The 27,020-nt window shown below is 38.7% G+C and overlaps 1 protein-coding gene and 1 pseudogene across 3 annotated transcripts; one reads left to right on the top strand and one right to left on the bottom strand.

Annotated features, from left to right (window-relative positions):
• Positions 1-461: 461 nt before the first annotated feature.
• Positions 462-27,020, bottom strand: WTAP (WT1 associated protein). 3 transcript variants are annotated; one of them, XM_047857895.1, is made up of 8 exons: positions 26,716-27,020; positions 19,709-19,746; positions 17,372-17,427; positions 14,549-14,607; positions 12,705-12,832; positions 8,641-8,819; positions 3,399-3,553; positions 462-1,722 (listed from the first exon to the last, which is right to left on the bottom strand). In XM_047857895.1, exons 2-8 carry the CDS (start codon positions 19,736-19,738, stop codon positions 1,139-1,141), a joined length of 1,191 nt encoding a protein of 396 aa, XP_047713851.1. In that variant the 5' UTR covers positions 19,739-19,746; positions 26,716-27,020; the 3' UTR covers positions 462-1,138. The 3 variants fall into 3 exon arrangements, with proteins under 3 accessions (XP_047713851.1, XP_047713850.1, XP_047713852.1); XM_047857894.1 differs by lacking the exon at positions 26,716-27,020 and adding an exon at positions 26,382-26,569; XM_047857896.1 differs by lacking the exons at positions 462-1,722; positions 3,399-3,553; positions 26,716-27,020 and adding exons at positions 7,595-8,421; positions 26,382-26,569.
• On the top strand, positions 10,812-10,924 carry LOC125166942 (uncharacterized; annotated as a pseudogene).

Here is a 27,020-nt window from a genome sequence, read left to right as displayed (position 1 = left end):
CTGAAATCATCTCACAACAACAAAGTCTACTTCTCAACTAAAACCTAACACACACTTAAGGAACTGATTTTCTTCTTTATAAAATTTTTCTGTATATGTGAATATTTTATAATAATTATTTTTACAAGTCAGAAAAAAACATTTACAGTCCTAAATTCCACGTTTATCTTGCAAAACAATGCATATTATTTTTTTAAAGATTTTATTTAAGTAAAATCTATACCCAGTGTGGGGCTCAAACACACAACCCTGAGATCTAGGAGTCACATGCTCCAGCAACTGTCAGCCAAGCACCCCAAAGAATACATTTTTTAAAAATTAAGTGCACAATCAAAATCAATGCATGAACTGAAGTTTCACTTTTGTGGTATGTTGAAGAATTAGGAGTAGAACTTCAGCAATTCAATAAAAATAAATGCTAAAAACACACACCCAAATAAAAAAAAAACTAATGCAAGCGGTTACAATAAAAATCTTTATTTAGGTTTGGTCAGTACAGGTAAGATATACTGGAGTCACAGAGCAATATGCATTAACAGGATACAACAGTTCATAAAAACTGAGTAACTATGCACACAAATTTCTTAAACATTCAGTCACCTAAAGAGAAAATGCACAGATGTAAGGTGGAAAAAACTGTATCTAACACTGAAACTACTCTAGGACTCCATCAGCAAGTCCAGCTTTTAGTGAAAAACTACTGTACTGGGCAAACTTGGCAGTCATAAACCCACATCTACTCTAACAAGTCTGAATGGTGCAGAAGTATAATAACAGCATGAGGAAGAATGCCCGTACACAGCACAGGTTCTAGGATAGACACAGATTTATACAGACATCATTGTGTTATACTTTAGGGAAAGATTTCCATTTACAACTTCACATTAACTCATATAAAAATAACTTGACCCTACACAAAATGTCCTTTTAGCAACATTCAAGGTAATTAACTGTTACAATTTCCAAAGTGGCAGAGGTATTGAAGCAAAGGGGGGGGGGGGAGGGGCGGGGAGGAAAAGAAAAAAAACACCACACCCACAAAAAAAAGGCAAATTGTGACAAAAGTATGCGTTAATTTTCCGGACAGTATCCTCTCCCAAATTAAATGACACTGTATAAAAATTTGTTGGAAAAAATATTACAAAACTGAACCCTGTACATTTACACTTGAGTCCAAGCCATTCTGAACGTGGCGGGAACCCGTAGTTCGGTTACCTTTCCCACTCACTGTTTTCTCCTCTTGAGGGTCAGGATTGGAGTCTGTGTCATTTGAGTGGTGTGTGAGAGAGTTTTCACTGCCCGTGGGAGAGTCTACACTTTCATACCCCGCACTGAGTTGATTTACGTAACTACCACCTCCTCTGCCAGTTCTCTCCTCTGAGCTGTTGGAGGCCTTATTCCCATTCCCTGGAGAAGAAGGAAAGTCATCTTCGGCTGTGTCCCCCTCCCTGTGAAATCCAGACCCAGACGTCCTCTGCCGGGAGGAACTGCCATTACTTGGTCCGTTGGCCAGCCGGCTGCAGTCTTTACCTGTGGCCTCCGCCTGTCCTCCAGGCTCGGAAGGTGTAGTCCTGCTGGTACTTGGGGCTGGAGCCTGAGACTGCTGTTGTTGGTACTGAGCCAACTGCTGACGCGTCTCTTTCAGCTGTTGCTGAAGAACTAGAATGGTGCTCTGCATACCCTCGACTTCTTCGTCAAGTTGAATGATGAAGTCATTCAGTTCTGTGCAAAGGAGAGTCAAACCTACTTTAATATCTCTGAAAACAGATTTTAAAATATTGCTTAGCGCCTGCCACAAAGCTAGGCAGTCAATAAATGTTTAAGTGAACAAATACAAGTCTAAAACTCACAAACTATTTCAAGCTTTTGCTTAGAATTTAAAAATAGTCATTCAAGAATGAGTTTGTTTGGGGTGGAAGTAGGGGTGGGGGAGACTTGCTTAAAGTATCTATAAAGCAACCAAGTTCCAACTGACCCAAGCCATCTAGCCATATACAACTCATTATAGCCCACAAAATCCACTCCACATGGGTTTACCTCTGGGCCCACATGGCCAGTCCCCTTACTCCTTATTCCTCCTAATCAGTGTCTGTCTCAGCTCCACAGCAGGTTCAGCCCTAGGAAACAGTGGGTCCTCTACTCTAACACTCCAAAGAGGCCTATGCTATAACAAAGGACTATCCCACATCCAAAAAAAATCAGAGAAAATAACTCTTGAAAACTGATAAAATACACATGTCCATTAAATCCCAAAAAGCCTTGGGAGAGGAAAAAGTCCTTCACTACTATACTGAAATCTATTTTCTATGTTTACGAACAGTAAGAGCTAACAACTATCACTATGAAAAGATACTTTAAAAGATACTACACTGACTACTGATCTTCACGATTAACTGTCAAATATACTAATTCTCAATTTAGTTTTCATTGGTGAGATATTTTAGGTACTATTCATCCTTCCTCAAAGAGAAGAGAAACAGAACAGATGCAGCTACACTTGCCAAAAAAAAAAAAAAAAAAAAAAAGGTGTGGGGGAGGCGGGTGGAGACAGAGACTCAATTAAGTTTACCTTTAGCAAATTTAAGTATTACATTACATGTTTAGCAGCACCCGGGTGACTCGCTTAAGTGTCTGGCTCTTGATTTCGGCTCAGGTCATGATCTCATCGTCAGCAGACTGAGTCCCACATCAGGCTCAAGTTGGGCGTGGAGACTACTTAAGATTCTTATTCATTCTCTCTCCTCTCTGCCCCTCCAGAGCTCATGCTCATTCTTTCTTTTTCCAAAAAAAGTTACATCTTATTCACTAAACAGGACGTTAACAGGTACAATCAATTCTTTATATTTAGACCACTGGAAATAGCCAAATACCTCCAAGATTTACACTTACAGAGAAATTGGTTAAATGGAGATAACCCCCTTTTAAAAACACTGACTTTAAATTTGTCTACGTACAGCCTTATGTTTCACCAAATTCCACCCCTCCAAAACCAAAAACTTCTCGAAATTTGCACAATAAACAATTAGGAGGAGGGGGACCGCTAAAATTAAAATGGCTTTGCTACTCAACTAGAATTTTTTTTTTTTTAAATTTAGAGAGAGAACAAGTGAGCGGGGGAGGAGCAGAGAGAACTCTAAGCAGTCTCCTTCCTGTCAGCAAGGAGCCCAATGTGGGGCCTGAACTCACAAACCTGGAGATCATGACCTGAGCTGAAACCAAGAGTCGGATGCTTCACCAACAGAGCCAACCAGGTGCCCCAGCTAGAAATGTTTCATTTGTAATTTTATAGAACTACTGGCAGAGATTAGCACATACAGAATCTAATCTATAATATTCATGCCTGGCAAGTTTTTTAAAGCCAGTGCAAATTTAACCAAACTTTTCAAAAATCCCCTTACCATCCTGACTGCTTTTAAGCTCCTCACTATATTTCTTCTGTAAAGCCAACTCTGCTTCAAGTTGTGCAATACGTCCCTGGGACAGCTGCCTTCCAAGTTCTTGATTCTCCTGGATAAGCATTCGACACTTCGCCATTAACTTTTTGCCTGTTTGGCTGCAAAGGAAAGAGCCATCCATCACAAAATGAAGACAAGTTTCTACAACCTTGTTTACTTGCAATTATTACAGCAATAGATGTAACACGTACAGAATGTAACTGTCACAGCAGATGCCTCCCTATAATTACCATCTTCTCTTCTGGAACACGTCCATCTTCTGCATTTCAGTATTTTGCCAATACAGCAGCAAAAATAAACCCTAAACAAAAAGTACCCAAATGGCCACATCTTCTATTACACTAATAATTAATTCTGGTATCTATTTTCATCCCAATTTATCATTTGTAATAGAAACAAACCAGTTAATTAACACACATCTCAGATGTATCAGTATTAAGAAAACACTAAGGTACTTAGCTTGGAACAGTAAAGTTCTTGAAAAGGTAAAAGGCAGTATCATAAGCAGAGTATATTTATTCTTGCTAAAACAGCATTTGATGAGGATGCCTCTTAATAAGCTGTTCTCACAAGACGGTTTACTGCAGTAAGTGAGGCATATTCAGTAACTGTTTTTAAGGAGCCGTTTAAAAAAAACCCGTTAAGACTATTTCCATTCACTAATCTTCATTTAACTTCTTTATTATATACTTCTGAGCTATCTTCGACTGTAAACATAAATTTAAAAAAATTTAATATTGATATGTGGTTAAGATTTTATTCATGTTTAATAGGTTATCTTTAGAACAGAAAACTAAGATTGGGATTACTTATCACAAATAACATTGATGTAAATATCTGCCAAATTAGGGGTACCAAACTTTCCACAAATTAGTTGCCAAGGCCCAGTGCAACACTCCATAAAGACTACACACACATACACAGCAACTGCAAAAATGCAATCAAACGCCTTAATAACAGTCTTCAATAAAACTTTACAGCTTTTCTTTAGCCTCAATAATAGAAATGATCACCTCTAAAGGGATCTGATTTAAATACATAATTGTGATATTACCTGACACTTGAATAAGGACAGTCTGATATTTTTAACTTTTTTTTTTTTTTTTTTAAACTAAGTAGGCTCTACACCTACACCCAAGCAGGCTTGAACTCATGACCCCATGATCAAGAGTCGCATGCTCCACAGGGATGGTCTGGTATTCTTGTGATGGCGTTAAGTTCAGAAAGACTTAATGGGTTAAAAAAAGTTTTGCTGACATTTCCTGTCCTTTCCTTCCTTTAGTGGGGCTTTCACTTGCCTGATACATTACTTCACAATGCATCATATCCTATTATATAAGCCTTCAGACTTTCTAAATGAGAGCATTTTGTGGAGTGCCTGGGTGGCTCAATTGGTTAGGCGGCCGACTTGCGGTTTCAGCTCAGGTCATGCCCTCATGGTTCGGAACTTTGAGCCCCTCATCGGGCTCTGTGCTGTTAGCACAGGAGCCCACTTCAGATCCTCTGTCCCCTCCCCTCTCTGCACCCCTCCTCGTTCTGTCCCCAAAATATTTAAAAAGTTATGAGAGCATTTTGTAAGTGATTCTCATTCTTTGACTCAGCGTTCTAGTGTTTTCTATCCATTGTATATACTCTACCCTAATTCAGGGGTAATTTAAGCAAAAGTTCGTAAATTAACTTTCTCTGTGGTACAGTGAAACCTGGGTTACTGCTGCTCAGAGCAGCCTCAGGTGAAAGCACTTGCTAAGGGTTTTATTCTCTCTATGGTAACTCTATTAGCTGGTGTTCTTGCTCGTTGCTACTGTAGCTCCAGACTCCCCCTCATTTCCCATCAGTATCCTCCGACTTTGGCTTCCACTGAACAAGAGTTTAGAAATCCAGTGAGGAGTTAAAAGACGGGCAACCACTGTCAGGCAGCGCGCTCCTCCCACGCCCTGCCCGCGCTCCCAAGTTTGTTTTCTTACAAAGTCTATAGCTTCAGTGTTTTCCAACTAACCTGAAAATCCTATGTGAATTTAATAAAGATTAGAAAAAAAATACTGGTAAAACCAATACATTAACTTGTGACCTGAATTAACCTCGTATAAAGTACCACAAATTCTAATAGAAAAAATGCTTCCTTTATGGTCATACCTTTTAATAAATGCCTGTTCTAAGATAATCCTATCACTTCTAAAATTAGTGATTACTGAAACAAGTCTTCAAACACTTTACCGTTTTACCATGTCATGTGAGATTTATATTGTGTTCATTACATCCTCCAAAATGGTAAGAGTTCAATTACCAATAACTGTCTTTGGAATAATTTTCTTTAATTACACCCCCCGCCCTGCCCCATAACCCATTCCTAAAAATCAAATAATCCCAAAGAAAATATGAAAGGAAACAGTCTTGAGAGAAAGATTTATAAAAAAGAACAGACACTATACATTGCTTTATGATCACAAGGAAGGGGGCCAGGGTATCTGAGACATGTACACACAATTGCCTAAATGATTAAATGCAAAACAGAACTGTCAAAATAACTGAAATATACCTCTCTTAAATACTCTAAAATATATGCACTGTTACATGTATGAAGTATTTCAACTAAAGCAAAGAAGATAATTTAGAGAATCTTTCTCTTTCAAAATTAAAACAGAATAGGAAAATGGGGGGGGGGGGGGCCATAACCCATTCTATTTGAATTACTCCAGACACAGCACTGATTAATAAGCACTGTTTCAAGTTAATGATGTTTATAGTACCATTTATACCCTATTCTTTACAGAACAAAAATTCACTTACAGGTGATTAAAATAAATTATGATTTATTAATACAATGGAAATATTATGTACCCATTAAAAATGAAGTAATCTAATAAAAGAATGAAAAAAACGTGCAAGGGATAAACTGTGTGTGTGTGTTAGGGGGAGGGGGACACCAAGCTGCAATCGTGTATGTACGTTCACATTTGTTTAAAATCAATGTATATAAAATGACTGTATGTGCACAGAAACGATCTTGATGATAACCCAAGAAATTTAACAGTGGTTACTATTCCTGGAGAACACAATGGGGAATGGCAAGGTCACATCCAGAAGGGACTCTCATTTTTTGTCTCCACCTTTCTTCAAGCTGTTCCAATTTTATACATGAGCATGTATTATCTTATTAAAAAAATATTTTTAACCCCACAGAGAAAAACCCCCACAGACCTCACAATGACTCTTACCTAAGCAGTAAAGAAGGATGCTAGCTAATAAAATTTGAGTACATGTTAATAATACATTTTATGAATTATTTCTTGACCTACTAAAAGTACGTAGGCCATTTCTACTGTGATCTTAAATGGCATAAAATATATACAAATGCCTTAATGCGGCACATTTTTGTTTACTTACCCTCCAACCCCACAAATAGTGAGAATTTTAGAAGCGGATTTTCTTGCCGTAAAATCACACAAACCACTTCTTCAACCCACCCTCTGCCCCACAATCAGTTCCCTAAAGCACAAACATATAAGATACTTACAATTGATTTGAATGGTTAAGAGAACTTAAGTCACCCTTGTTAAAACTGCACTTAAGCGTTGGGACAATCTGGAACATTTATCTTCCACTCATCTTAGACTCCATTATCACCAAGTGAAAATTCTCATTGGTGACTTAGAGAATGATCTGACGAAAAAAATTCACCTCCAGGATTGGATGGAAGCATGAAGAAATAATGCCTCATTTATCTAAATGATCAGATGAATTTGCTAGAAATGATCACTATACCTTTTTTTCAATTCACAAAATGTCTCACTCAGGCCAGCCCACAGTTCCAATACAGTATTTCCCCAATCTTCTGGCAGGCACCCTGTGAAGCTGTCCCACATGAATTTCTACTGCGATACCCTGGGACAAGGTGTCAAAAAGTACCAAGTGTCAAGTCTCCTTGTCTTTTATGATACCAGCTGGAAAAAGGTAGGTCTTTAAAAACGTGACACAGAGCCTTTTCCTTCACTTTGAAGAGCATGGCAACAATTTTTCCAAAATCAATCTGCTCTCCACAGCCCCCCAAAATCAAAATGTTAAAAGTACAACAAAATCATCATAGTATTCCTTGAACTTAAAAAAAAAAAAAAGAAAGAAAAAAGAAAAAAAAACCCAACTACTTCAAGGCACATTTAATTTAATATCAAGAGTGCAATACAAAAGGCCCCAAATACAATGAAGGAAACACATTCCCCCATTAACACCAGCGACAATACTCTTTCAACATGTGCCTGTTGAATGGAATGGGGATTTAATTTCACTACTGAAAAAAATAACGCGGTGAGTCTCATCACAGCCAATATCCTTATACAATCTAGTAGTGAGATGAATGTTCATAATGCTTCAAACAGTTTCAACCTGAAGTTTGATACCACACCTTTATGTTTGTACAGTCCTCAATAAGATTATCTACAGCATTAGCAAGAATTCAAAGAACAAACCATTGATTAAACCCACATTGATTTAAGGCTCAATCAAGTAATATAGAGCCCCAAACTAAACGGTTATGAACTACTTGTACTGACATCTATTATTTGATTCTCTCATGACTATTAAGTTGGTTCCTTAGCAAATGAAGCTCTTTAAAGGCAAAATTCACCTCATTTGAGTTTTGACCCAGAAGTTCAACAACAATCACGAAGTCCACAGTCTTATTGGCAAAACTGATATACAGTGTCTCTAAGTCACTATGCTCAAGGTTAAGAGCGATGCATATTCCATTTTTACATTTTACTGGAATTTTACATGTTCAATTCATGATTTTAAATCTCTAGGTTTTCATTCCTCCAAACTGTCTGAAGACACAGTGTGCCACAGACTTAAGACTTCTGTTTCTCCCTCTATTTTCTTCAAACAGAAACATTTCTCAAGTGTCTACATGTTCTAGAAGGGGAATTTTTCGGAGGTGGCCACTTCTTCGGAATAGTCCGACGCCATCAGGCCTCTGAAGCAAGGGGAGGGGGAAGAGAAAAAAGCTGAAACACAAGGTTCATCTGGTAAGTTTTACATTAACCATTACAAGCTGGATAGTGTAAGAATGTGGCTTTTTTTGGCTCAAAAAGTCTGAGTCTTGGTGTGGAAACGAGTACTTGGCTGTCCCACCACAGCTTTCTCGCAGTGGGACTGTCAGGGAAGTCTTGACTGGGGAGTATGATTTGTTTACCTATCAGGCGTAAACTTCCAGGCACTCAGTTCATTTTGGGCTTGTTCCAGTTTGTCTTTAGTCTGTTCCAGTTCACCTTTCATTTTTAGGAAAAACAAGTTGATCGCTGGGTCTACCATTGTTGATCTCAGTTGGGCAACGCTAGGCTGCTGGACTTGCTTGAGGTACTGGATTTGAGTCTGTACAAAGTAAAAGAAACAATTACTACCAAATCAAAGAAAATATACACAAGAAGGTGGCGTAAAATCCCTTTTGTTCACAGAATTTACCAATTTATTAAATCCTTCCTCCTTTAATCTTAACATCCTCTAGAAAAAGTATAAATTGTAAACAACTTTTTAAGGTTATCCATGTAGGAATTAAGGCTACAATTGCATTTCCATATTTGGAATCTTTAAAGAGGCTGTATCTTACTTCGCAACCAAAGGATACAAAAAATCAGTTATATTTACTAAAAATATTGACACCCCTAGAAAACTGCCAAGTTTAAAATATTATCTAAGAGTACAGTAGTTTATTTGTATCTATGGAAATTATTCTATGTATAGGTCTCCTAAAAATATACCAAGTACAAGATTATAACTTAAAATACACATTTGTATTTCCAAATTTAAAAATATACCGTGCTTATATGAGGTGGTATTACAGCTTTATAAATAGCTCAAGTGAAAATAAAGTATATATTCATTTTTTTCCTTCTGAGTAGATATGAATCACAGAATTATATAGGTGGAAGGTGACTGACCAAATCCAAACTGCTCATTTTTGAAATTAAATAAGGCAAATGTCCACGGATACACAGTTCAGTGCCAGAATGGAGACTAGAATCTAGTTCTCAAGCCTCCTGACTCCCAGTCTGGGGCTTTTTCCACCACACCAGAACCCTTCTACTTACATATGAAACCTTCAATTTCGACTCCAGTTGTACTATTACTAGCACACTAACATTACATTTCTAAAATATGAAATACAGTTTATTAGCATTAAATGTATCACTTTCTTCACACCCAAAGTAGTTTTGGTTCAAGATCCTGCTGCACACTAACACTTAAAATAGGATTAAAGTAAACAATTTATAAGCTGCTAATTTCTACCAAAATTTAGCAGAAAGTACAAATATGCTATGTGGATTGGAAATATATTTACTATTTCACTGAGCAAACAGAGGTAATTTTTTTATTTAGCGTAAGGAGATTTCTTAAAGTTACTCATTAAAAAAAATTTTTTTTCAATGTTTGTTTATTTTTGAGAGAGAGTGAGAGAGAGGGAGAGAGAGAGACACAGCACGAGCAGGGGAGGGGCAGAGAAGGAGACACAGAATCTGAAGCAGGCTCCAGGCTGTCAGCACAGAGCCCAACACGGGGCTCAAACTCACGAGCCATAAGATCACGACCTGAGCCGAAGTTGGATGCCCAACCGACTGAGCCACCCAGGCGCCCCAAAAGCTACTCATTTTTTAAAAAACATTTTATTTTTGAGAGAGAGCGAGCATGAGTGGGAGAGGGACAGGGGTGGGGGGGAAACAGAGGATCCAAAGTGGGCTCTGCGCTGCAGCAGCTCGAGCCCTATGCTGGGCTCGATCTCCCGAACTGCAAGATCATGACCTGAGCCAAAGTTGTATGCTCAACCAACTGAGCCACCCAGGTGCTCCTTAAAGTCACTCATTTTAAACAAAAAAGTGCAGCTGCTTATTTAACATAAGACCAGTTGTTAAGATAATTGAACAGGAACAAAGCATGTCATACAGCACATATCACCCACTGTGATCCCTAAGAAAACATGCCTCTCCGAGATGGACATAGTTACTATTTAGGTTTACAACGTGAACTGCCCTCATCTGCCATAGATAATCTTGTCCTTTCCTTATGTTTTTGTTCCTACCACCCTTTCTGCAAAATCTTACTCTGTAACTAACTGAAAACGAGCTGGTTCAGCTGACATGTGAAGGGGAAAACTATTAAAAAAAAGTATGACTGGAAATGGTTAGATTCTAGTTGAAATAACCTTAAAAACCTAGGATGAGAAGACAAAAGGGTAAATGAGCATCACAAAAGGCTCTGATCAGGCATGATGTTACCAAAACTGTCTGTGCCATAGCATAGCTGGAGAACAATAGAAGTGAGTCAACAGTACATACTGTCTAGGGAAGCAGTAAGAAGTATGTGACCTAGGTGTTGTACGAAAGGAGCACTCACTTGACAAGGATGGAAGAGGCCCTCGGGCGTGACAACACATATGGTTAAGGCACTGCCACCTATTTCGTGTCATCTAACCGTCGTTAAAAAAAGGCACACGAACTAGGATGTCAAGAGTAGGGCTCAAGAAAGAATTCAAGACACACTGGTGCTAGGGGATATTAGCACTGGCACCCTCCAATCACACTCTACCAGCAGTTTGTATCTTGCAGGTAAGATTCTTCCATTGCATGTATAAGCATCTGGCACAGTGCCATGCAAACTGACCCAAAACTAGGTAGAATCTAGAATCCTTAGTATCAAAAAAAGGAGAAAAGAACTTAAGAGTTTTGAGATTGGGGTATTACCTATAAAGAAAGAAAATTAGGGGCGCCTGGGTGGCTGGCTCAGTCAGTTGAGCGCCTGACTTTGGCTCAGGTCATGATCTCACGGTTCGTGGGTTCGAGCCCCGCGTTGGGCTCTGTGCTGACAGCTCAGAGCCTGCAGCCTGCTTTGGATTCTATGCCTCCCTCTCCCACTCTCTCTGCTCCTCCCCGCTGACTTGCGCTCTGCTCTGTCTCTCTCAAAAATAAACAAGCATTGGGGCGCCTGGGTAGCTCAGTCAGTTAAGCGGCCGACTTCAGCTCAGGTCATGATCTCGCGGTCCATGAGTTCGAGCCCTGCGTCGGGCTCTGTGCTGACAGCTCAGAGCCTGGAGCCTGTTTCAGATTCTGTGTCTCCCTCTCTCTGGCCCTCCCCCATTCATGCTCTGTCTCTCTCTGTCTCAAAAATAAGTAAACGTTAAAAAAAAAAAATTTAAAAAAAAAAAAAGAAAAGAAAATTATATTCAAGCTATTGGTGAGACTTCTTGAAACCAAGTGTCCAGGTAAAAAATACAGCCAAAGGTGGGGGGTGGTCAAGAGATGAGAATATAGAAAGTGAAGGTGTGTGATTACTGAGAAAACAAACTTTACAGGAAGTAAAAGGACTGTGACTGAACCCTGAAAAACATTTTATTAGTGAGAAAACAACTAGGAATAGGACTGTGTCCCATTTATGATCAGAGTCTCCAGTGACCAGAATATTATCTTTTGCATTAGATTTAATAAACAATGTATCAGACCAATGGAGATTACACAAAAGAATTCAAGAAAATTTCAGATTTTCAGGCTGCCTGTCTGGCAGTTGGAAGAACATGCAACTTGATCTCAGGGTCATGAGTTTGCGCCCCACATCAGGTGTAAAGATAGATTACTTTAAATACATAAAATTTTAAGAAATTTCAGATTTTTAAAATTAGTAACAACATGGATAGAGCTACCTCTATTTTACATAACATATATACAAACACTAAATAAAAAGGAATAACTGAGACTACTGAAGACAGCGTAAAATCGAACCTAAATCCAACCAGACCTAAATGATCAAACATGTCAATGGATTTCAGATCTGTGTACAAATGAAAGCTATTAACAATAAAAAGCAGACATGGCAGAGGTTGCTGATACCAGGAAGAAGTTTTTTTTATGCACAGAGAGGTAAAGAGAGCAGAGGAGAAACAGCTTGCTTAGAAAGGAGCAAATGCTCCTTATACTCTCAGATACCAACCTACTAAAAAACATCTGAATCAATATGCTGATTATTGTATCATGGAAAATAACTGAAAACTTTGAACTTCCTGGCCACTGAAAAAAACTTCAAACTCAACAACAGGGTGATCGCCCAAGATTTTACAATTTGCATATTTATAGCATGAAGCTGATCTATCTCAACAAAATGTGCGTTTATACTTACGAGCAAGTATATAAAATTCGCTAACTACGGATACATGTCATAACGCAGACTAAAACCCAATTTCGCCAAAAGACTTCAACCACTTGAAATACTCACAGTACACTCTTGCATCTCTTGCTCCTTGGTAGCCAGTCGCATTACTAGGATGTTTTCCCTGCGGGCAGACTCTTGCTGTTGTTGCTTTAGTTTTTCTTCAGACTCTCTTAACCCAGTTACGTCATTAGCTGATGATTAGAAGAAAAAAAAAACCCCAAACATTAGGACGTATAATTTCAAGATCAACCTGACCTACCCAAATAAAGTTCCGACTGCCTCTGTCAAGAATAAAAAAAACAAAGGCAAATAAATTCATCTAGTCTTTAGTTTCTATCCTAATGTGCTCTTGATCACGAGTGCTCTTTCAGGAGGCAGTGGTGTTAGAGTGGCCCACAGCCACCTCATCCTACATGGGATTACATTATTCTTGTCCAATCCATCTCCCAGAACATGGGAAGCTTCATTATTTGCATCCGTCTATACTGTAACACACTGACAAAGTCCTGACTCTATTGTTTTTAACCTATTCAATGTAAATATGCCAAAAACTGCACGATTATTACTTTAAGCTCTCATAATGCTAATGTGTGTGGATTATAATGTAGTCATATAGTAACTGAAACTTCAGGTTATTAAGCTTTCTGGACTTGAAAAACTATATTGTCCCCCTCCGCCCTTTTCAATTTTTGAGCGAGCGAATGAGCGAGCAAAAGCGCAAGCGCGCGCGCGCGCACACACACACACACACACACACACACACACACACACACACACAAGCAGGGCAGGGACAGAGAGGGAAACAGAATCCCAAGCAGGCTGTGTTGGGACACTCAACCGAATGAGCCACCCAGGTGTCCCTATATTATATTGACCCTTTTAAAAAAAGTTTATTTACCGTGTGTGTGTGTGTTGTGTGAGAAAGAAGGGGGGGGGGGGGGGAGACTGAGAGTACATGTAGGAACAGAGAAGGAGCAGAGAGAGGGAGAATCCCAAGTGGGCTCCATGCTCACAGCACAGATCTCACAAACCAGGAGATCACAACCTGAGCCGAAATCAAAACTTGGACGCTTAACCGATAGAGGCCCCCAGGTGCCCCTGTATCGTTTTTTATGTTCACAAATAGTATGTTATTCTTAACTCAGTTGCAAGTGACAAAAACTAAAATGGCTTGAAACTAATAAACTCTGTTGGTATTATTTTTCAGCAGGTTTTGAAAAATCTGTAAATATATCTATTGTTACACTTGAAGCTCTTACAAGTTTATTGTGTATGCTTCTATGTACTTCCTTTCTAAGACTAATAACTCATGTTTCACTTCCAATTCTTCTGTGGAAGCAATGAGGGACACATCAAGGAAAGTTCAAGTAGTTGTTGAGTTTCCCCATCTATGCTCTCAGACGCTTTTATGTAATTCTACTAAAACAGTCTCGCTATCATATGATTATTAGATGTCGGTCTTTCCCAAGAACTGCACACGAAGGGAATTAAAGAAAAGAGATCACGGCTCATTCACCTATTTTGCAGCAGCAATACAGTGAATGCTTGGACAGACTTCTGGAACGAAATGCTTGAATAAAAATTACAATTGCTGGGGCGCCTGGGTGGCTCAGTCAGTTAAGTGTCCAACTTTGGCTCAGGTCATGATCTCAATGCTCCTGAGTTCAAGCCCCACATCGGGCTCTAGGTTGAGAGCTCTGACAGCTCAGAGCCCAGAGCCTGCTTCAGATTCTGTGTCTCCCTCTCTCTCTGCTCCTCCCCGACTCGTGCTGTCTCTCTCACAAAAATAAACATTAAACAAAAATTACAGTTGCTTAGTAAAACCAATTATCCTGCAACAAAAATTCTCCTTAACAAAAATCTAAAAGGAGATATTCATGTAATCTTCAGGAAACTTAAAAACTTACAATTAAGATCTGTGTATTTGCCCTCCAAAGCTTGGACGTATGCTTCATACTGTTTCCATCTAGCACAAAAATAAATTCACGTATTAGTTGTTACATTGATATTGCTTTTACCAAATTTATAAATTTATAAACTTATAAATTTAAGTAATGCCAAGAATTTCACTACATGATTTTTAACCAATAATAAAGTTAGTCACTTCATTATTCCTTCTCAACTTATAGGAACTAGGCAAAAGGAAACACAGAACAAAGTGTTCTCTGAGAATATACTAAGTGTGCTCCTCCAGGTCAGTTCATGGGCCTTACAGGACGCTGTCACTGATGCTCAGCACATGCCTGGATTAAGGAAGCGGAGTAAACAACTCGCTTTCAGATATGCTGTCCACCTCAAACAAATGGCACCTAAGAAATGTGCCCACTTATAAGGGACTCAAGGTTATCTTAGCTCTTTTCTGAAAATATCACGTGACTCCGTTTATTTTTGCCCGTAAAAAAGGGGGGAGAGAATATACTCTCTCTCAGAACTATTCTTTAAAGCGTATCTAATTGGCAGAAACAATCTGCATAAATGCCATACGCTATGAGAGTATGAGGAAACCTTTCTTCCTTGCTATATTCCTCTACCTTCAAAATACAAGCTATGTTAGCTTGGCTATTATTGCTGATAAACAAGGTCCCCAGACTTATGCTTACGCAACAAAAAGTAACCTGCCCCAAATGTCTACTATTCTGCTCTTCTGAAGAGCTATGTTTTCAAGCTGCTCTTCAGTTACAGCTATTCAAAATTTAGTTGACCTCTGACCCATGTGGGGTGGAGTTTAGGGAGGAGAAATCCTGCATGCTCAAAAATCCATGTATAACTCTGGACTTTCCAAAAAGCTTAACTACTAATAGCCTACTGTTGACAAGAAACCTTACACCAGTAACATACACACTTGAATAACACGTATTTTGTGTATGTATTATATACTATATTCTTATAATAAAGCCAGAAAATTTTCCTAGAAAAAGGTAATATTAAGAAAACAAAATACATTTCAAGTATTGTACTGTATAAAATCTACACGTAAATGGACCCACACCGTTCAAACCTGTGTTGTTCAAGGGTCAACTGTACCCTTGATTTTAGAAAATCTTTCTACAAAACCTCAAAAACTTCTGAAAACTTTGCTACGAGATATTAACATTACAACACAATGAACAAAAAAAATTCCAGGATACCAAGCAAATTCACCTTTTACTGTTCATACTACTGTTCAGTCAAAGGCATGCTTATTTTTACGGGCTCTACAACCTAGGACACAAACAGCAGTTTCACTCAATGTTTGGAGATGAATAAACATCTTTTGTGGAAGCCACATTAACAACTATTTTAGAGGAACAGAAAAATATAAAAGCTCAGCCAAAAACATCCTTATCAAGATGACAGAAAAAACACAGAACAGTTAAATAAGCAGAACTTGATTTAAAATCACCAGGAGAATTAATGAGGACAAAAACTCACTTAAAAGTCATATGTGAGAATTCCCTGAAGAAAGAGAAGTTAAACTGACCTCAAGAATATAAACTGCACATGACTTAAAACCTTAAAGGTAACTTAATATAAAAAATTGCTACCGTGAGTTTTATTAAGATCATAGTACTGATTTCTCCCCCTACAGATGAATCAAGACTGCACACACCAACCAAATATACAGAGAGAGTATCAACATGTGAATGGCAGTATTATCATAAACAAGGGACTACCTCAGCAGGAGGATAAGAGTGTTTTAGAATACTATGGATTTAAATTTCATGTGCAGGAAAATAAATGTATGCAATGGAAAAACTGTCCTCTGCACGAAGAAGATAAAAAGCTTGTCTACAATAGAGTAGCTGAAGGAGGTGGGAAATTATCAGATTCTAGTTAACAATGGAACATGTCATCTGTGCCTGCCCATCTTATAAAACACCTTTTTTCTCTCCCCTACTTCCAGCCAATTAAATTTACTTATTCAAGTAAAAATCACTTGGAAAGTTCTAGAGAAAAAAGTTCAATGACCTTGGCAAAGGTGCCCTGAAAAATCTGTGTTCTAAAAACTATCATGTAAAAAACTTACCAAAGTAATAAAATGCGAAAAGAACACATTTAAGTTACACAACACAAAACCAGTGTTGATCATATTTTACATTAAAAAAAACACCCTTAATGCTGTTCTTGACAATCTGCTTTCCAAAGACATTTACAGAATAACCATGGAAATTCAGAGCTTAAAGTAAACTTTAAAAATAATTTAATTCAACTCCTTTAACCTGCGGATGAGAAAATGGATATAGTTAAATGAGCTGACCAAAGTCAGTTCTGAGAAAGAGTAACTTTGCCTATCAGCAAATGATATATGTCTTCCATAACTAGACTTGTCATCCTTCAGGACTACAACTTTTTCACATGTTGAACAGAAAAGGAAAAAAATAACATCAAAACAAGTCCATATACCTGTTAAACTAAAAGCCTTCTGAAAGCAGGGTTATTCCCCATAGCCAAGTTATACACATGGAGTACAAATGCTTTCAGTTAAAATTCTGAGTATCTTCCCTCAAGAAAACCTCAAGTTACCTATTAGTCTAGAAGCTACCCAAGCTAGTACTTTAGTTCTATGAAGTGTTATACTTCCTTCAATGTTTACACAATGAACAGACCATATTATGTTCAACAGTACATTAAGTGATTTGAGGATGCATTAACGTTAAAAAGAAGTCTAACTTGAAGATAATTACAGGATAGAATCACAGTATGTTCTATAGAAAGTGCTTTATATTTTTGGTTAAAAAAATTTTTTTTACCTTAGAATTAACTCATCTCGTGCCATAACTTTGAAGTCTGTTTCACTCAGTCGAACCTATATAAAGAGATTTAAAACATGAACTGACTGCTCTTCCTAAAACTTTTTTTTCCAAAGTTTATTTTTATTTGAGAGAGAGAGAGAGAGAGAGAGAGAGAGAGAGAGAGAGAAAACGCGCACGCACACATGCCTTAGAAGGGGAAGGGTAGAAAGAGGAAGAGAAGGAATCCCAAGCAGGCTCCATGCTGTGAGCGCAGAGCCCAACACGGGGCTCCATTTCAGGAACCATGAGATCAGGACCTGAGTCGACATCAAGAGTTGGACGCTTAACCAACTTAGCCACCCAGAAACCCAATTCCTAAAACTTTTAAATACTGAATACGACTAGTTCTTATATTCTTCACATTTTTTTTATTTAAACAGGATCGTAACATTTTAATCCCTCATTTCTGTTATTAGCATTACCCTTATTACTAAAATCACACAGCACCCCTCCTAAAAGGAGCTCTGTACTGAGATGAAGCATTTCCAGAGCCTGAGACTTAAATGGCTCAATATATATTATGTTTTTTTAAATCTTATTTTATTGAAAAGAAGTTTTTCAAAAGTGAACTACTTATCTTTAATATAAGCATCATTCTTAAGGAAATGAAAATTACAACTCCAATGAGCTATCACTACACATTGATTAGAATGGCTTTAAAGAACAGTAGTAACAACAAATACTGGGTGTCATACATTGCTGGTGAGAAATAAATTTATTTTCATACGGAAATTTGTATATGAATGTTCACAACTTTATTTGTAATAGCCCCCAAACTTCCTTCAACAGGTCAAATTACAATATATCCAAACCCTTGGAATACTGTATTTACCGTTAAGAAAGAAACACTCTATGGATCAACTTGGGACAAACCTCCAGAAAATTTTACTGAGTGGGAAAAAAAAGTCCCAAAAGACACACATACTGCATAATTTCTTTGGTGTAACATTTGTGAAACAGCAGAATTACTAAAATAGAGAACCGATTAGTGGTTGCCAGGGCTTTGGGATGGAGAGGGAAAGGATGGATGGGGCTATGGAGGAGTGGCAAAATGGAGGCTTATTAGCAATGGTTCGGTTGACTATTTTCGTTGTGGTGATGGTTACACTTAATTACCCACGAAGAAACTGCACAGAGCTACACACACACCCACACCCACACCCACACCCACACACAAGCTCTGTGGATTGTGCCAATGCCAAGTTCCTGGTTTTCATATTGTTATACAAGATTCTGATAGTTATGCAAAATTAACTTCAGGTAAGTTAAAATTAACTTCAGATCCTGAAGGAGGCTGGGTGAAGAGCACACAGAACCTTCCTGTACATTTCTTTACAACTTCCTATGAATCAGTAATTGTTTCAAAATAAAAAGTTAAAAAAAAAAATGAGCACAATATTCCAACTAGCTGAAACTGCTTTGTAAATTGAGAAACATTGTGTTTTCTCTATACCAAATGAAGACTATACAGGTGAGACACCTCTCCTACTTTAGTATGAAATTAATGCTTCATTAATTTCCTTTTTAAGAAACTTGCTTCAAATTGCAACACTAACCAGTATAATAGTACTATCATCAAAAGGAAAAGGGAAAATCACTGTACCAAAATACATTAAAAGTCTAACAAAAAGCACACAATTCTGATTATTAAAACACATTACAATTCTTTATTTCATGAATAATTTAACTTCAAAACTAAAGACGAATTCCCATAATACCACCTTAAGTGTTCACTTAAATACTCACTGCTTAATATGTACATACCCTGCTTTCCCACTTGAATTATAAATTACTTTTAGGAAAATGTTATTTTGTAATTCTGTGACTGACTAAATTGAATTAAGTTAGGGATATAGGACAAGGAGAAAATAAGACTAGAAAACAAACTTCAGAGAAAACGAAGGATCTAAGAACTAGCTGTAACCTTTTCTTGAAAAACACAGAAGTGGTTTTACCACACAACCAAAGGGATTTAAAAAGTAGGAAAAAAAAATAAGCAACTTATAAGAACTTGTGAAGGAATCTTTTTTGACACTTATAGTCATGTAGATGGAATTACTTGTAAAACAAAGATTAAGAGTAGACCATGGAGATAAAAATCTTTTAAAAACTCAAAATATTCTAAAAATACACTCCCTATAAGATTATGTCTAACACATTATACACCCACAATGCTACTAGTGTTATAAGGCAAAAGAATGAACAATAAGCAAATAAGGACAGTCCCTTTAATTCTATTAACCACCCCCCACCCCCAAACACAAAGTGCTTAAAAAACTGCTGAAAAAAACACACCTTTTTGGGAAGAGGTTCCTCGTTGGTCATCTTGAATCCTAGGAAAAAGAGGCAGAGAGCAGAGGTTCGATTGATTTTCTCCCAGTTAAGGTAGGAACATAATATACTGGCTCTTCTAAACCAATTAGGGAACTTAGTTAATCACTAGGTTATTTATTTAAAAACCTTTTATTTCATATATATTTTTTTTAACGCTTCTTTATTTTTGAGAGACAGAAAGAGAGACAGCGTGTGCTTGAGCGGGGGAGGGGTGGAGAGAGAGGGAGACACAGAATCTGAAGCAGGCTCCAGGCTCTGAGCTGCCAGCACAGAGCCTGACACTGGACTTGAACTCACAAACCATGAGTTAACCGGTGCCCCTAAAAACCTTTTATTTTTTAAGTTTTAGATTTACAAAAAAGTTACAAAGATATCACAGGGCTCCAGTTTACTCCACACCCATCTTCTCCTTTGTTAACATCTTTTGTTACTGCTGTCTTTAGGTTTTTTAAGAATTCCTTTGTAAAAAAAACTGATCATTCCTTTTGATGTTCCCATAAAGGATTGACCAGAAATGTAACTCTCAATGCATTCTGACAACTGTCCTATGAGAAAGAGAAACCTTACGGAAGCAATAGCTTTGTACTGAACTCAGATACTGACCTCAGGCAGTATCCCAGACATCTTCCGCAAGAATAGGAAGGGTAGTACCAGTTGCTAAGTCTTTCCTTTTACAGCATTAGGTTGCTATAGTAAAGTAGAATCTGTCATCATTGTGACAATTCACCACTGTACAATGAATATTTATATACATTATATACTACACCTTAATAAAAATATTTCCAAACTACTTAATTTTATGCCACAGAATTTATGTCGTTAGCTTTTTATAAACGTATACAAAATTTACTGAACCCAGTTGCAAAAGACAGGTTATATAGAAGAACTACTCTCAGTAACTTTATTATGCTTATTGAAAACACTTTCTGATACCTCCTATTGTTCAAATAAGGACACAAGCAAATTTAAATTCATTCCTAAGTTTTATTTCCAACAGCACTGTCATGAATCTTCCCCTTATATTTTAAACTTCCTTTATATTTATTTTACTTACCCACACTTATTACAAATCCCAACTATTAAACATTCAGCCAAAGGAAAATAAGCTGCAATGATGTAACTAACACACAGCATGGTAACTATAATTAGCAATACTGTACTGCATGTTTGAAAGTTGCTAATAGAATAAATCTTGAAAGTCTTCACAAGGAAAAAAAACTTTCTAACTGTGGTAACAGATGGTAACTAGGCTTACTATAGTGAGCATTTCACAATATATACCAATATCGAACCATTATATTGTACATCTGAAGCTAAAGATACATCAATTACACCTCAATAAAAAAATTAACCAAAGAATTTATAATTTAAAACTGAATTATTTATTTATTTTGAGAGAGCATGGGCACCCACACACACACGTGGTACTCAAGCTCAGTGAGATGTTGACCTGAGCCAAAATCAAGAGTAGGATGTTTAACTAACTGAGCCACCCAGGTGCCCCTAAAACCGAATTTTTAAAAGCTACTTGACTTCTTACTATTTGAGAGTCCTCAAAAGGTGATAATCTTCCAATATCACTTTTTATGTTACATACAATCCCAACTGTGTAATTCAGACATTCTAATCATATGCTGCCATTAAAACCTCATTTTCAGACTAGATAGAGAAATCAGTGTTAAAGAAATCAGTACATTTTAGAAAAAAAATCCCGTAAGTTGATATTATATATTGCTGGCTTAATTCTTCCTTCTTTAATAATTTTATCGTTGGGGGCAGAAGGCAAAAATCTGAGGTTATCTGTTTCTGAACTAAGAAGCTGACCAAGTCGCTGACCAAAACCTATGAAGACATGACCATTATTTCTACAATATAAAATCTGTATATTTTTCTTTTTTTCCTTTAAATGGGTCCCTGTTTACTTTAGGCCTCTTGTTGCCCAGTGTATACTCTCTGCTGGAAGTAACAGACAGCTGCTTAGTGATTCTCCTAACGTGATACCAGTGATTCCAATCATCTGGGAAACAAACCTTCACCATGTTTGTCCTCAGAGGTCTACTTGTATGTTCAAAGTGTACTCACTCTACTAGACTGCAACCTACTGGAACCCAGAAAGCAAGCGTGGCATTTCCTTAGAATTTCCCATTTGAGCTAAATATAACAGGTAAATGTCAATAAACTAAATAACTTTTAAAAACTGATGAAGGGCACCTGGGTGGGTCAGTTGCTTAGGTGTCTGACTCTTGCTTCCGGCTCAGGTATGATCTCAAGGTTCTTGAGTTCAAGCCCCTTGTTGGGTTCCAAGCTGACAGAGCAGATTCCAATTGGGATTCTCTCTCTCAAAATAAATAAACATTTAAAAAAACCTACGAGACAATTCCGGCCCTCTGAACTTCTAGCCATTTTTAACTAGTATACATGTGCCTCTGCAAGTCACTACTCCTTCTAAAGGCACCCAACTCACTCAAAATAGTGCACTGATCCCTACTATCCCCTCACATCAGGCTTTATGTTTCTTCATAGTTCTTATCATAAGCTGATATTTTGCATACTTATCTGTTTCTCCCAATTATAAAATAAGATCCATTAGAATTGTTTTATTCACTGCTGATGGCACAGTACACTGGAGACACGCAAACATGCTGAATGGAAGTATGAACAGATGAATTTGCTTCAATTACCAATGAAATCATAAAAGTGAACTAAATAAGCCAATCTAATTTCCGCCCCCCCCCCCCAAAAAACCAAGATGACCTACAGTAAAAATCTTGAGAATAAATATGGAACCTAAAAAACAGATACTGTGATAACACTGCTATGAGTGACAGTTTCAAAACTGCTAGATTTATCACTGTGGATAGGTAATCCACAGTATTGCTAAATGGGCACCACAGCTACTCAGAATTTTAGTTGTAAAATTTAAGCATTATGGCTGTTATTAAACATAAATTCCAGTTTATAAACTAGTAAGTGCTTCTATAACATGACATTTTCCCCCAGATTGGTTCATTCTTTTAATACGTATTCAGATTATTCCATTAAAATAAAATTAAACACTTAATTAGCAATGAATAAGCTAAACTGTTTTTAAAGGGCATTTAAAGGACTGGGAAACACATGAAATTCTAATAACCCTGCTTTTATCTAAGAGAGTGACAAACTTTGAAAATAAAAAAAAAAACAGAACTTCTGAGCCCATTTTGCCCAACCCAAAAAGGATTACCACCACCAAGGCTCAAAACTATTCAGCTACTTCTAAAGATAAACACTAATCTTTAGCATGGTGACCGGCACAAAATAAACAATTATTAGTTTCCTTCTCCCCATCAAAAAAATAAAAACTTTCAGTCGCTACTTCTTGAAGAAACTGAAAGGAAAATTCACAGGTTGAGGATAACTATCAAGACATACTCCCGTCTTTGTTTCTAAGCCCCACTGCAGAATGCTTGGTGATCTCCAATCTTTAGAATTCTAAACAGCAAGCTGTTAAAATTTTTAACATTGGTTTATGTTCTCTTTCTTTCTAAAAAGTTTGATGGTGGGCAAATTTTCATTACACACAGCTTAACGAGTATCTGTATTCTCTTTATAAAACAAATATGTAAATTTGTGACATACATCAGAAATAAATGTAGTTTTTGTATAAAGGTTTGCATTTCATGTCTATTCTCAGAGTCACAGGTCATTCCACACGTTATAGGATATGTATGTGGCTTGGGAATTCAAAGTATAAGCATTTTGAAAGAAATCCCTCCCTGATTTGTAGCTGTTGAAATGTCACTCTTTCCTTGAGAATCCATAATACGCCACAAGAGTCAAAAGCAAAAAAAAAAAAAAAAAAAAAAGGGAAAAGGCAAATTGGAACATATTTAAATTTAAAAGCATCAATATTTAACTATTTAGTCAAAATAGAACTTGGTTCTCAAATTTGTCTTTCATATTACATGAATGTACTAAGAAAATTATTGCCTTAGGCAACTTTTAAATTTCAACTGACAAGCACAATAGCCATCTAAAATCAATTCTAGATTCATAAAGACAATGTTTATTCCAGGTTCTTAGAACCATCTACTTTTGTATCAGAAAAATGAATGACTAGATTAAAAATGAATAAATATCATAAAAATAACTAGATTAAAAATGAATATTAAAAATGAATAAATAAAAATGAATAAAAATGAATAAATGAATAAATATCTAGATTTAAATTCAGAATCTTGGGGGGGGTGGGGGGGCGGAAATGAATATAATATTAAGTGCTATGAGTCACATGCTTAATAATCAAAACTTTCCAAAATCAAAGTTAGTCCCCATCTTCTAGATGATGAAAATGATTGAGTCATCTGGTGATTAGCTCTGGTCAAAACAGCTATTAATAAATTGGGGGTTAGGACCCCAAATGCCACACCATCTCAGAATAAGATGGATTATTCTCCCACTCTCCCATCGTCAATAATTATTAAGCTTAACTAATCTAAGAATATAAAAAAAGCAAAATAGGGGCGCCTCAGTCGGTTGAGCGTCAGATCAGGTCATGATCTTACAGTTCGTGAGTTCAAGCCCCACATCTGCTCAGTGCCGACACCTTAGAGCCTGGGGCCTGCTTCGAGTTCTGTGTCTCCCTCTCTCTCTGCTCCTCCCCCGCTCATGCTCTGTCTCTCTCCTTCAAAAATAAATAAAAACATTAAAAAAATTTTTTTTAATTATGTAAAGGTTTCAGTTATTCCTATGGATTAATTCAGGGATAACCTCTTAAACTCAGATCTCAGAACCACCATGTACTCTTAATGCCTTAACAATGAGAAACATTTAATGATGGAGAGTTCAGTTTTGGTTGGCTAGGTGCCTAGCATCCCAGATCCCAGTACTTCCCTGGCTCTTAGCATTATGACCCGAAGTTATGCAACTCTGTTCTCTCTTAGGCGAACACCAGCCAACACAATTTAAGAAAGCATGTACCTCACTGAACCTAATCATAACTAAACTCAAGAAACTAATAATCTGACAGCATACAACACTGGGTCTGTGGTAGGTAAAAAGGGTACTAATTAGGAACTGGAAAACCACCTTTTCCTGATTCTTATCAGTCATGGATCTTGAGCAAGTCACTTAACTCTGGGCTGCAGTCTCCAAATCAGCAAAAAAAGGATACCAATTCTGCCTGCCTCACATAGTGTTGGAAATCTCAACATCCAAGTGCCATAAAAATGCTACACAAATGATTTTTTAAACAAAATATCAACATTAAAAGTTTAATATGCATTAAAAACAATTAAACCAAAATGCAACAACTACATTGTCAAGACCGGTGAATATTTATAGCTCGGAGTTCTAATCTGATGGACCAGCTTAATACCCAATGGAATATACTATTATGGGAATACTGAAAAGTTTTTCTGATAATCTGAGTATCAGAAAACAGGTAAAAAAAAAAAAACCATAATTTAAAAAACAAGCATAAAACTAAATATTATCTGGTTATTGTTTTGCTGATTAGCGGCAAAATCTTCTTTCAAGAGCGAGGTAACATACAGTTATATGAAAATGCTAAGACCATATCAGGTAAAGGTTATTTTCTAGGGGATTCTATACTATATACATACAAGTACATACGTACATACAAGAACACAAAGGACTTTGAAAGCTGTAACGTACTGTACAAATTATTACAGCTCTCGTCTCCACATCGTAGAGCTGCCACAGATTTTCTGTATCGCATATACCAACTCATTTCTAACACAAAAAATATTTTGAGCAAGTAGGACTCAAAATTGAATCAGGAAAACTAGATACTACTAAGTTCTATAAATTACATAAGCTAAGTAAAACATCAACAGTGCCGGGGACACATTTTTATTATTACTTTCGTCCTTTGGGGCTTAGAAATTTAGGTAGGTTGCTTAAGGTCCGCCAGTGAGAAAGGAGAATCCTGATTACCTGGCTATAGCTACCTGTTTAAGACAAGGTAAGCTCTAAAAGAACTCCCGAAAGGCACGCACCCAAACCCTTCAAATTTAACTTCATCCTTTATCACATGCCACCTGGTGGACTGCAATTTCTTTCGCCGACTAGCCTCATCAGATGCTACTGAACGACAGGAGTAAACAGCAGCCTTGGAAAGACCCAAGGTGAGACCCCGAAATTTCACGAAAACCTCGAATTCAATAAAGAATTTTTTCTTTACTCAGAATGCATGCAATCATTCAAAAATGGAAGTCTACAGGAGGACGCAGCTTGCAGCAATAACCTACTGCGCGACGTGAAATTTGGTCCACGGCTTTCCTTCCCTTAATGGACTCGTTAGTGCCGCCAACCCTCGGGATCCCGCGGAGAGGTGGGAGGGGGCGACACCGAGGCGGGGACACGACGCACACCGAGGGGGCGGCCTCCCGGTATCGCCGGCCCGCGGGAGCGCCTGCCTCGCCCCCGGGACGGAGGCCGAAGGCAAAATGGCCTCGGGGCGGCGGAAGTGTCCCCGCAGGCGAGAAGAAAGCGCAGCTAACGGGAGGCCGGCGGGCCCGGGAGCCCCGAGTCGCCCTCCGGGCTCTGCCCACCCCTTACCCGGGTCGGCCGCGCCTCAGCCCTCGGGACCCGGAGGTCCTCGCGGCCGCTCCCGCCGGCGGCCCGCACCTACCTCTCCAGACGGAGGCCGCGCCGGCGCCGCCCAGTCACATAGGCCAAGGCCGCGCTGCCCGCTCACCGCCCAGGCGGTCAGACCGCGCTACCGCCGGCCCCCGCGCTCCTCCTCCCGCCGCAGCCCCGGCGCTCCCCTTTATTTGCGGGTCTCGCTGCCACAAAATGGCGCTGAGGGAGGACGCGAGGCCCCGACGCCCCACCCCCTTCCCGCTCCTCCCGCCGCCCCGCCCCGCCCCGCCCCGCCCCGCGCCGCCCACCGCCCGGCCCTAAAGCGCCGCAGCCGTAGCCCGCCCTCATCGCCGCGCGGTCCTGTCAGCGGCCGGCTCACTCACCGAGTCGCCTCCCGGACGCGGCCGCAGCCCCCGGCCCGTCACCAGGCCCCGCCACGGGGAGGAAGGACGAAGGGACGGCACCCGCCCAGGCGCTACGGGGGGGTGCTGCGCCTCGGTGGCACGCCCCACAGCCTCCGGAACGCGGCAAATTCAGCAGGGGCCGGGGGAGAAGAGGGCCGCAGGGAGGGGTGGGAGGCGAGGTCGGAGGTCAGCCGCGGGGCATCACGGGAAGGGCGGCGGGGGTCGCGATTGGCGGCGCGGGGCGAACGCGCTGGCCGGCCACCTGCGGCTGCAGCGCCGCCTCT

The sequence above is a fragment of the Prionailurus viverrinus genome, chromosome B2, assembly GCF_022837055.1.
Source record: "Prionailurus viverrinus isolate Anna chromosome B2, UM_Priviv_1.0, whole genome shotgun sequence".
NCBI classification, from domain to species: domain Eukaryota; kingdom Metazoa; phylum Chordata; class Mammalia; order Carnivora; family Felidae; genus Prionailurus; species Prionailurus viverrinus.
The sequence above is the reverse complement of the archived record's forward strand: the minus strand, read 5'-3'. Positions and strand labels throughout refer to the sequence as shown.

Bases quoted from the DNA above. Each gene is read 5' to 3' on its own strand.
- WTAP (XM_047857895.1), bottom strand. From the start codon at position 19,738: ATGACCAACGAGGAACCTCTTCCCAAAAAG. The intron at 8,820-12,704 runs GTGAGTATTTCA...TACTTTGTACAG, and splicing joins AAGAGATGCAAGAGTGTACT to ACTCAAATCCAGTACCTCAA. The intron at 3,554-8,640 runs GTAAACAAATCA...TTTCCTTTGCAG, and splicing joins TGGAAGTTTACGCCTGATAG to CCAAACAGGCAAAAAGTTAA.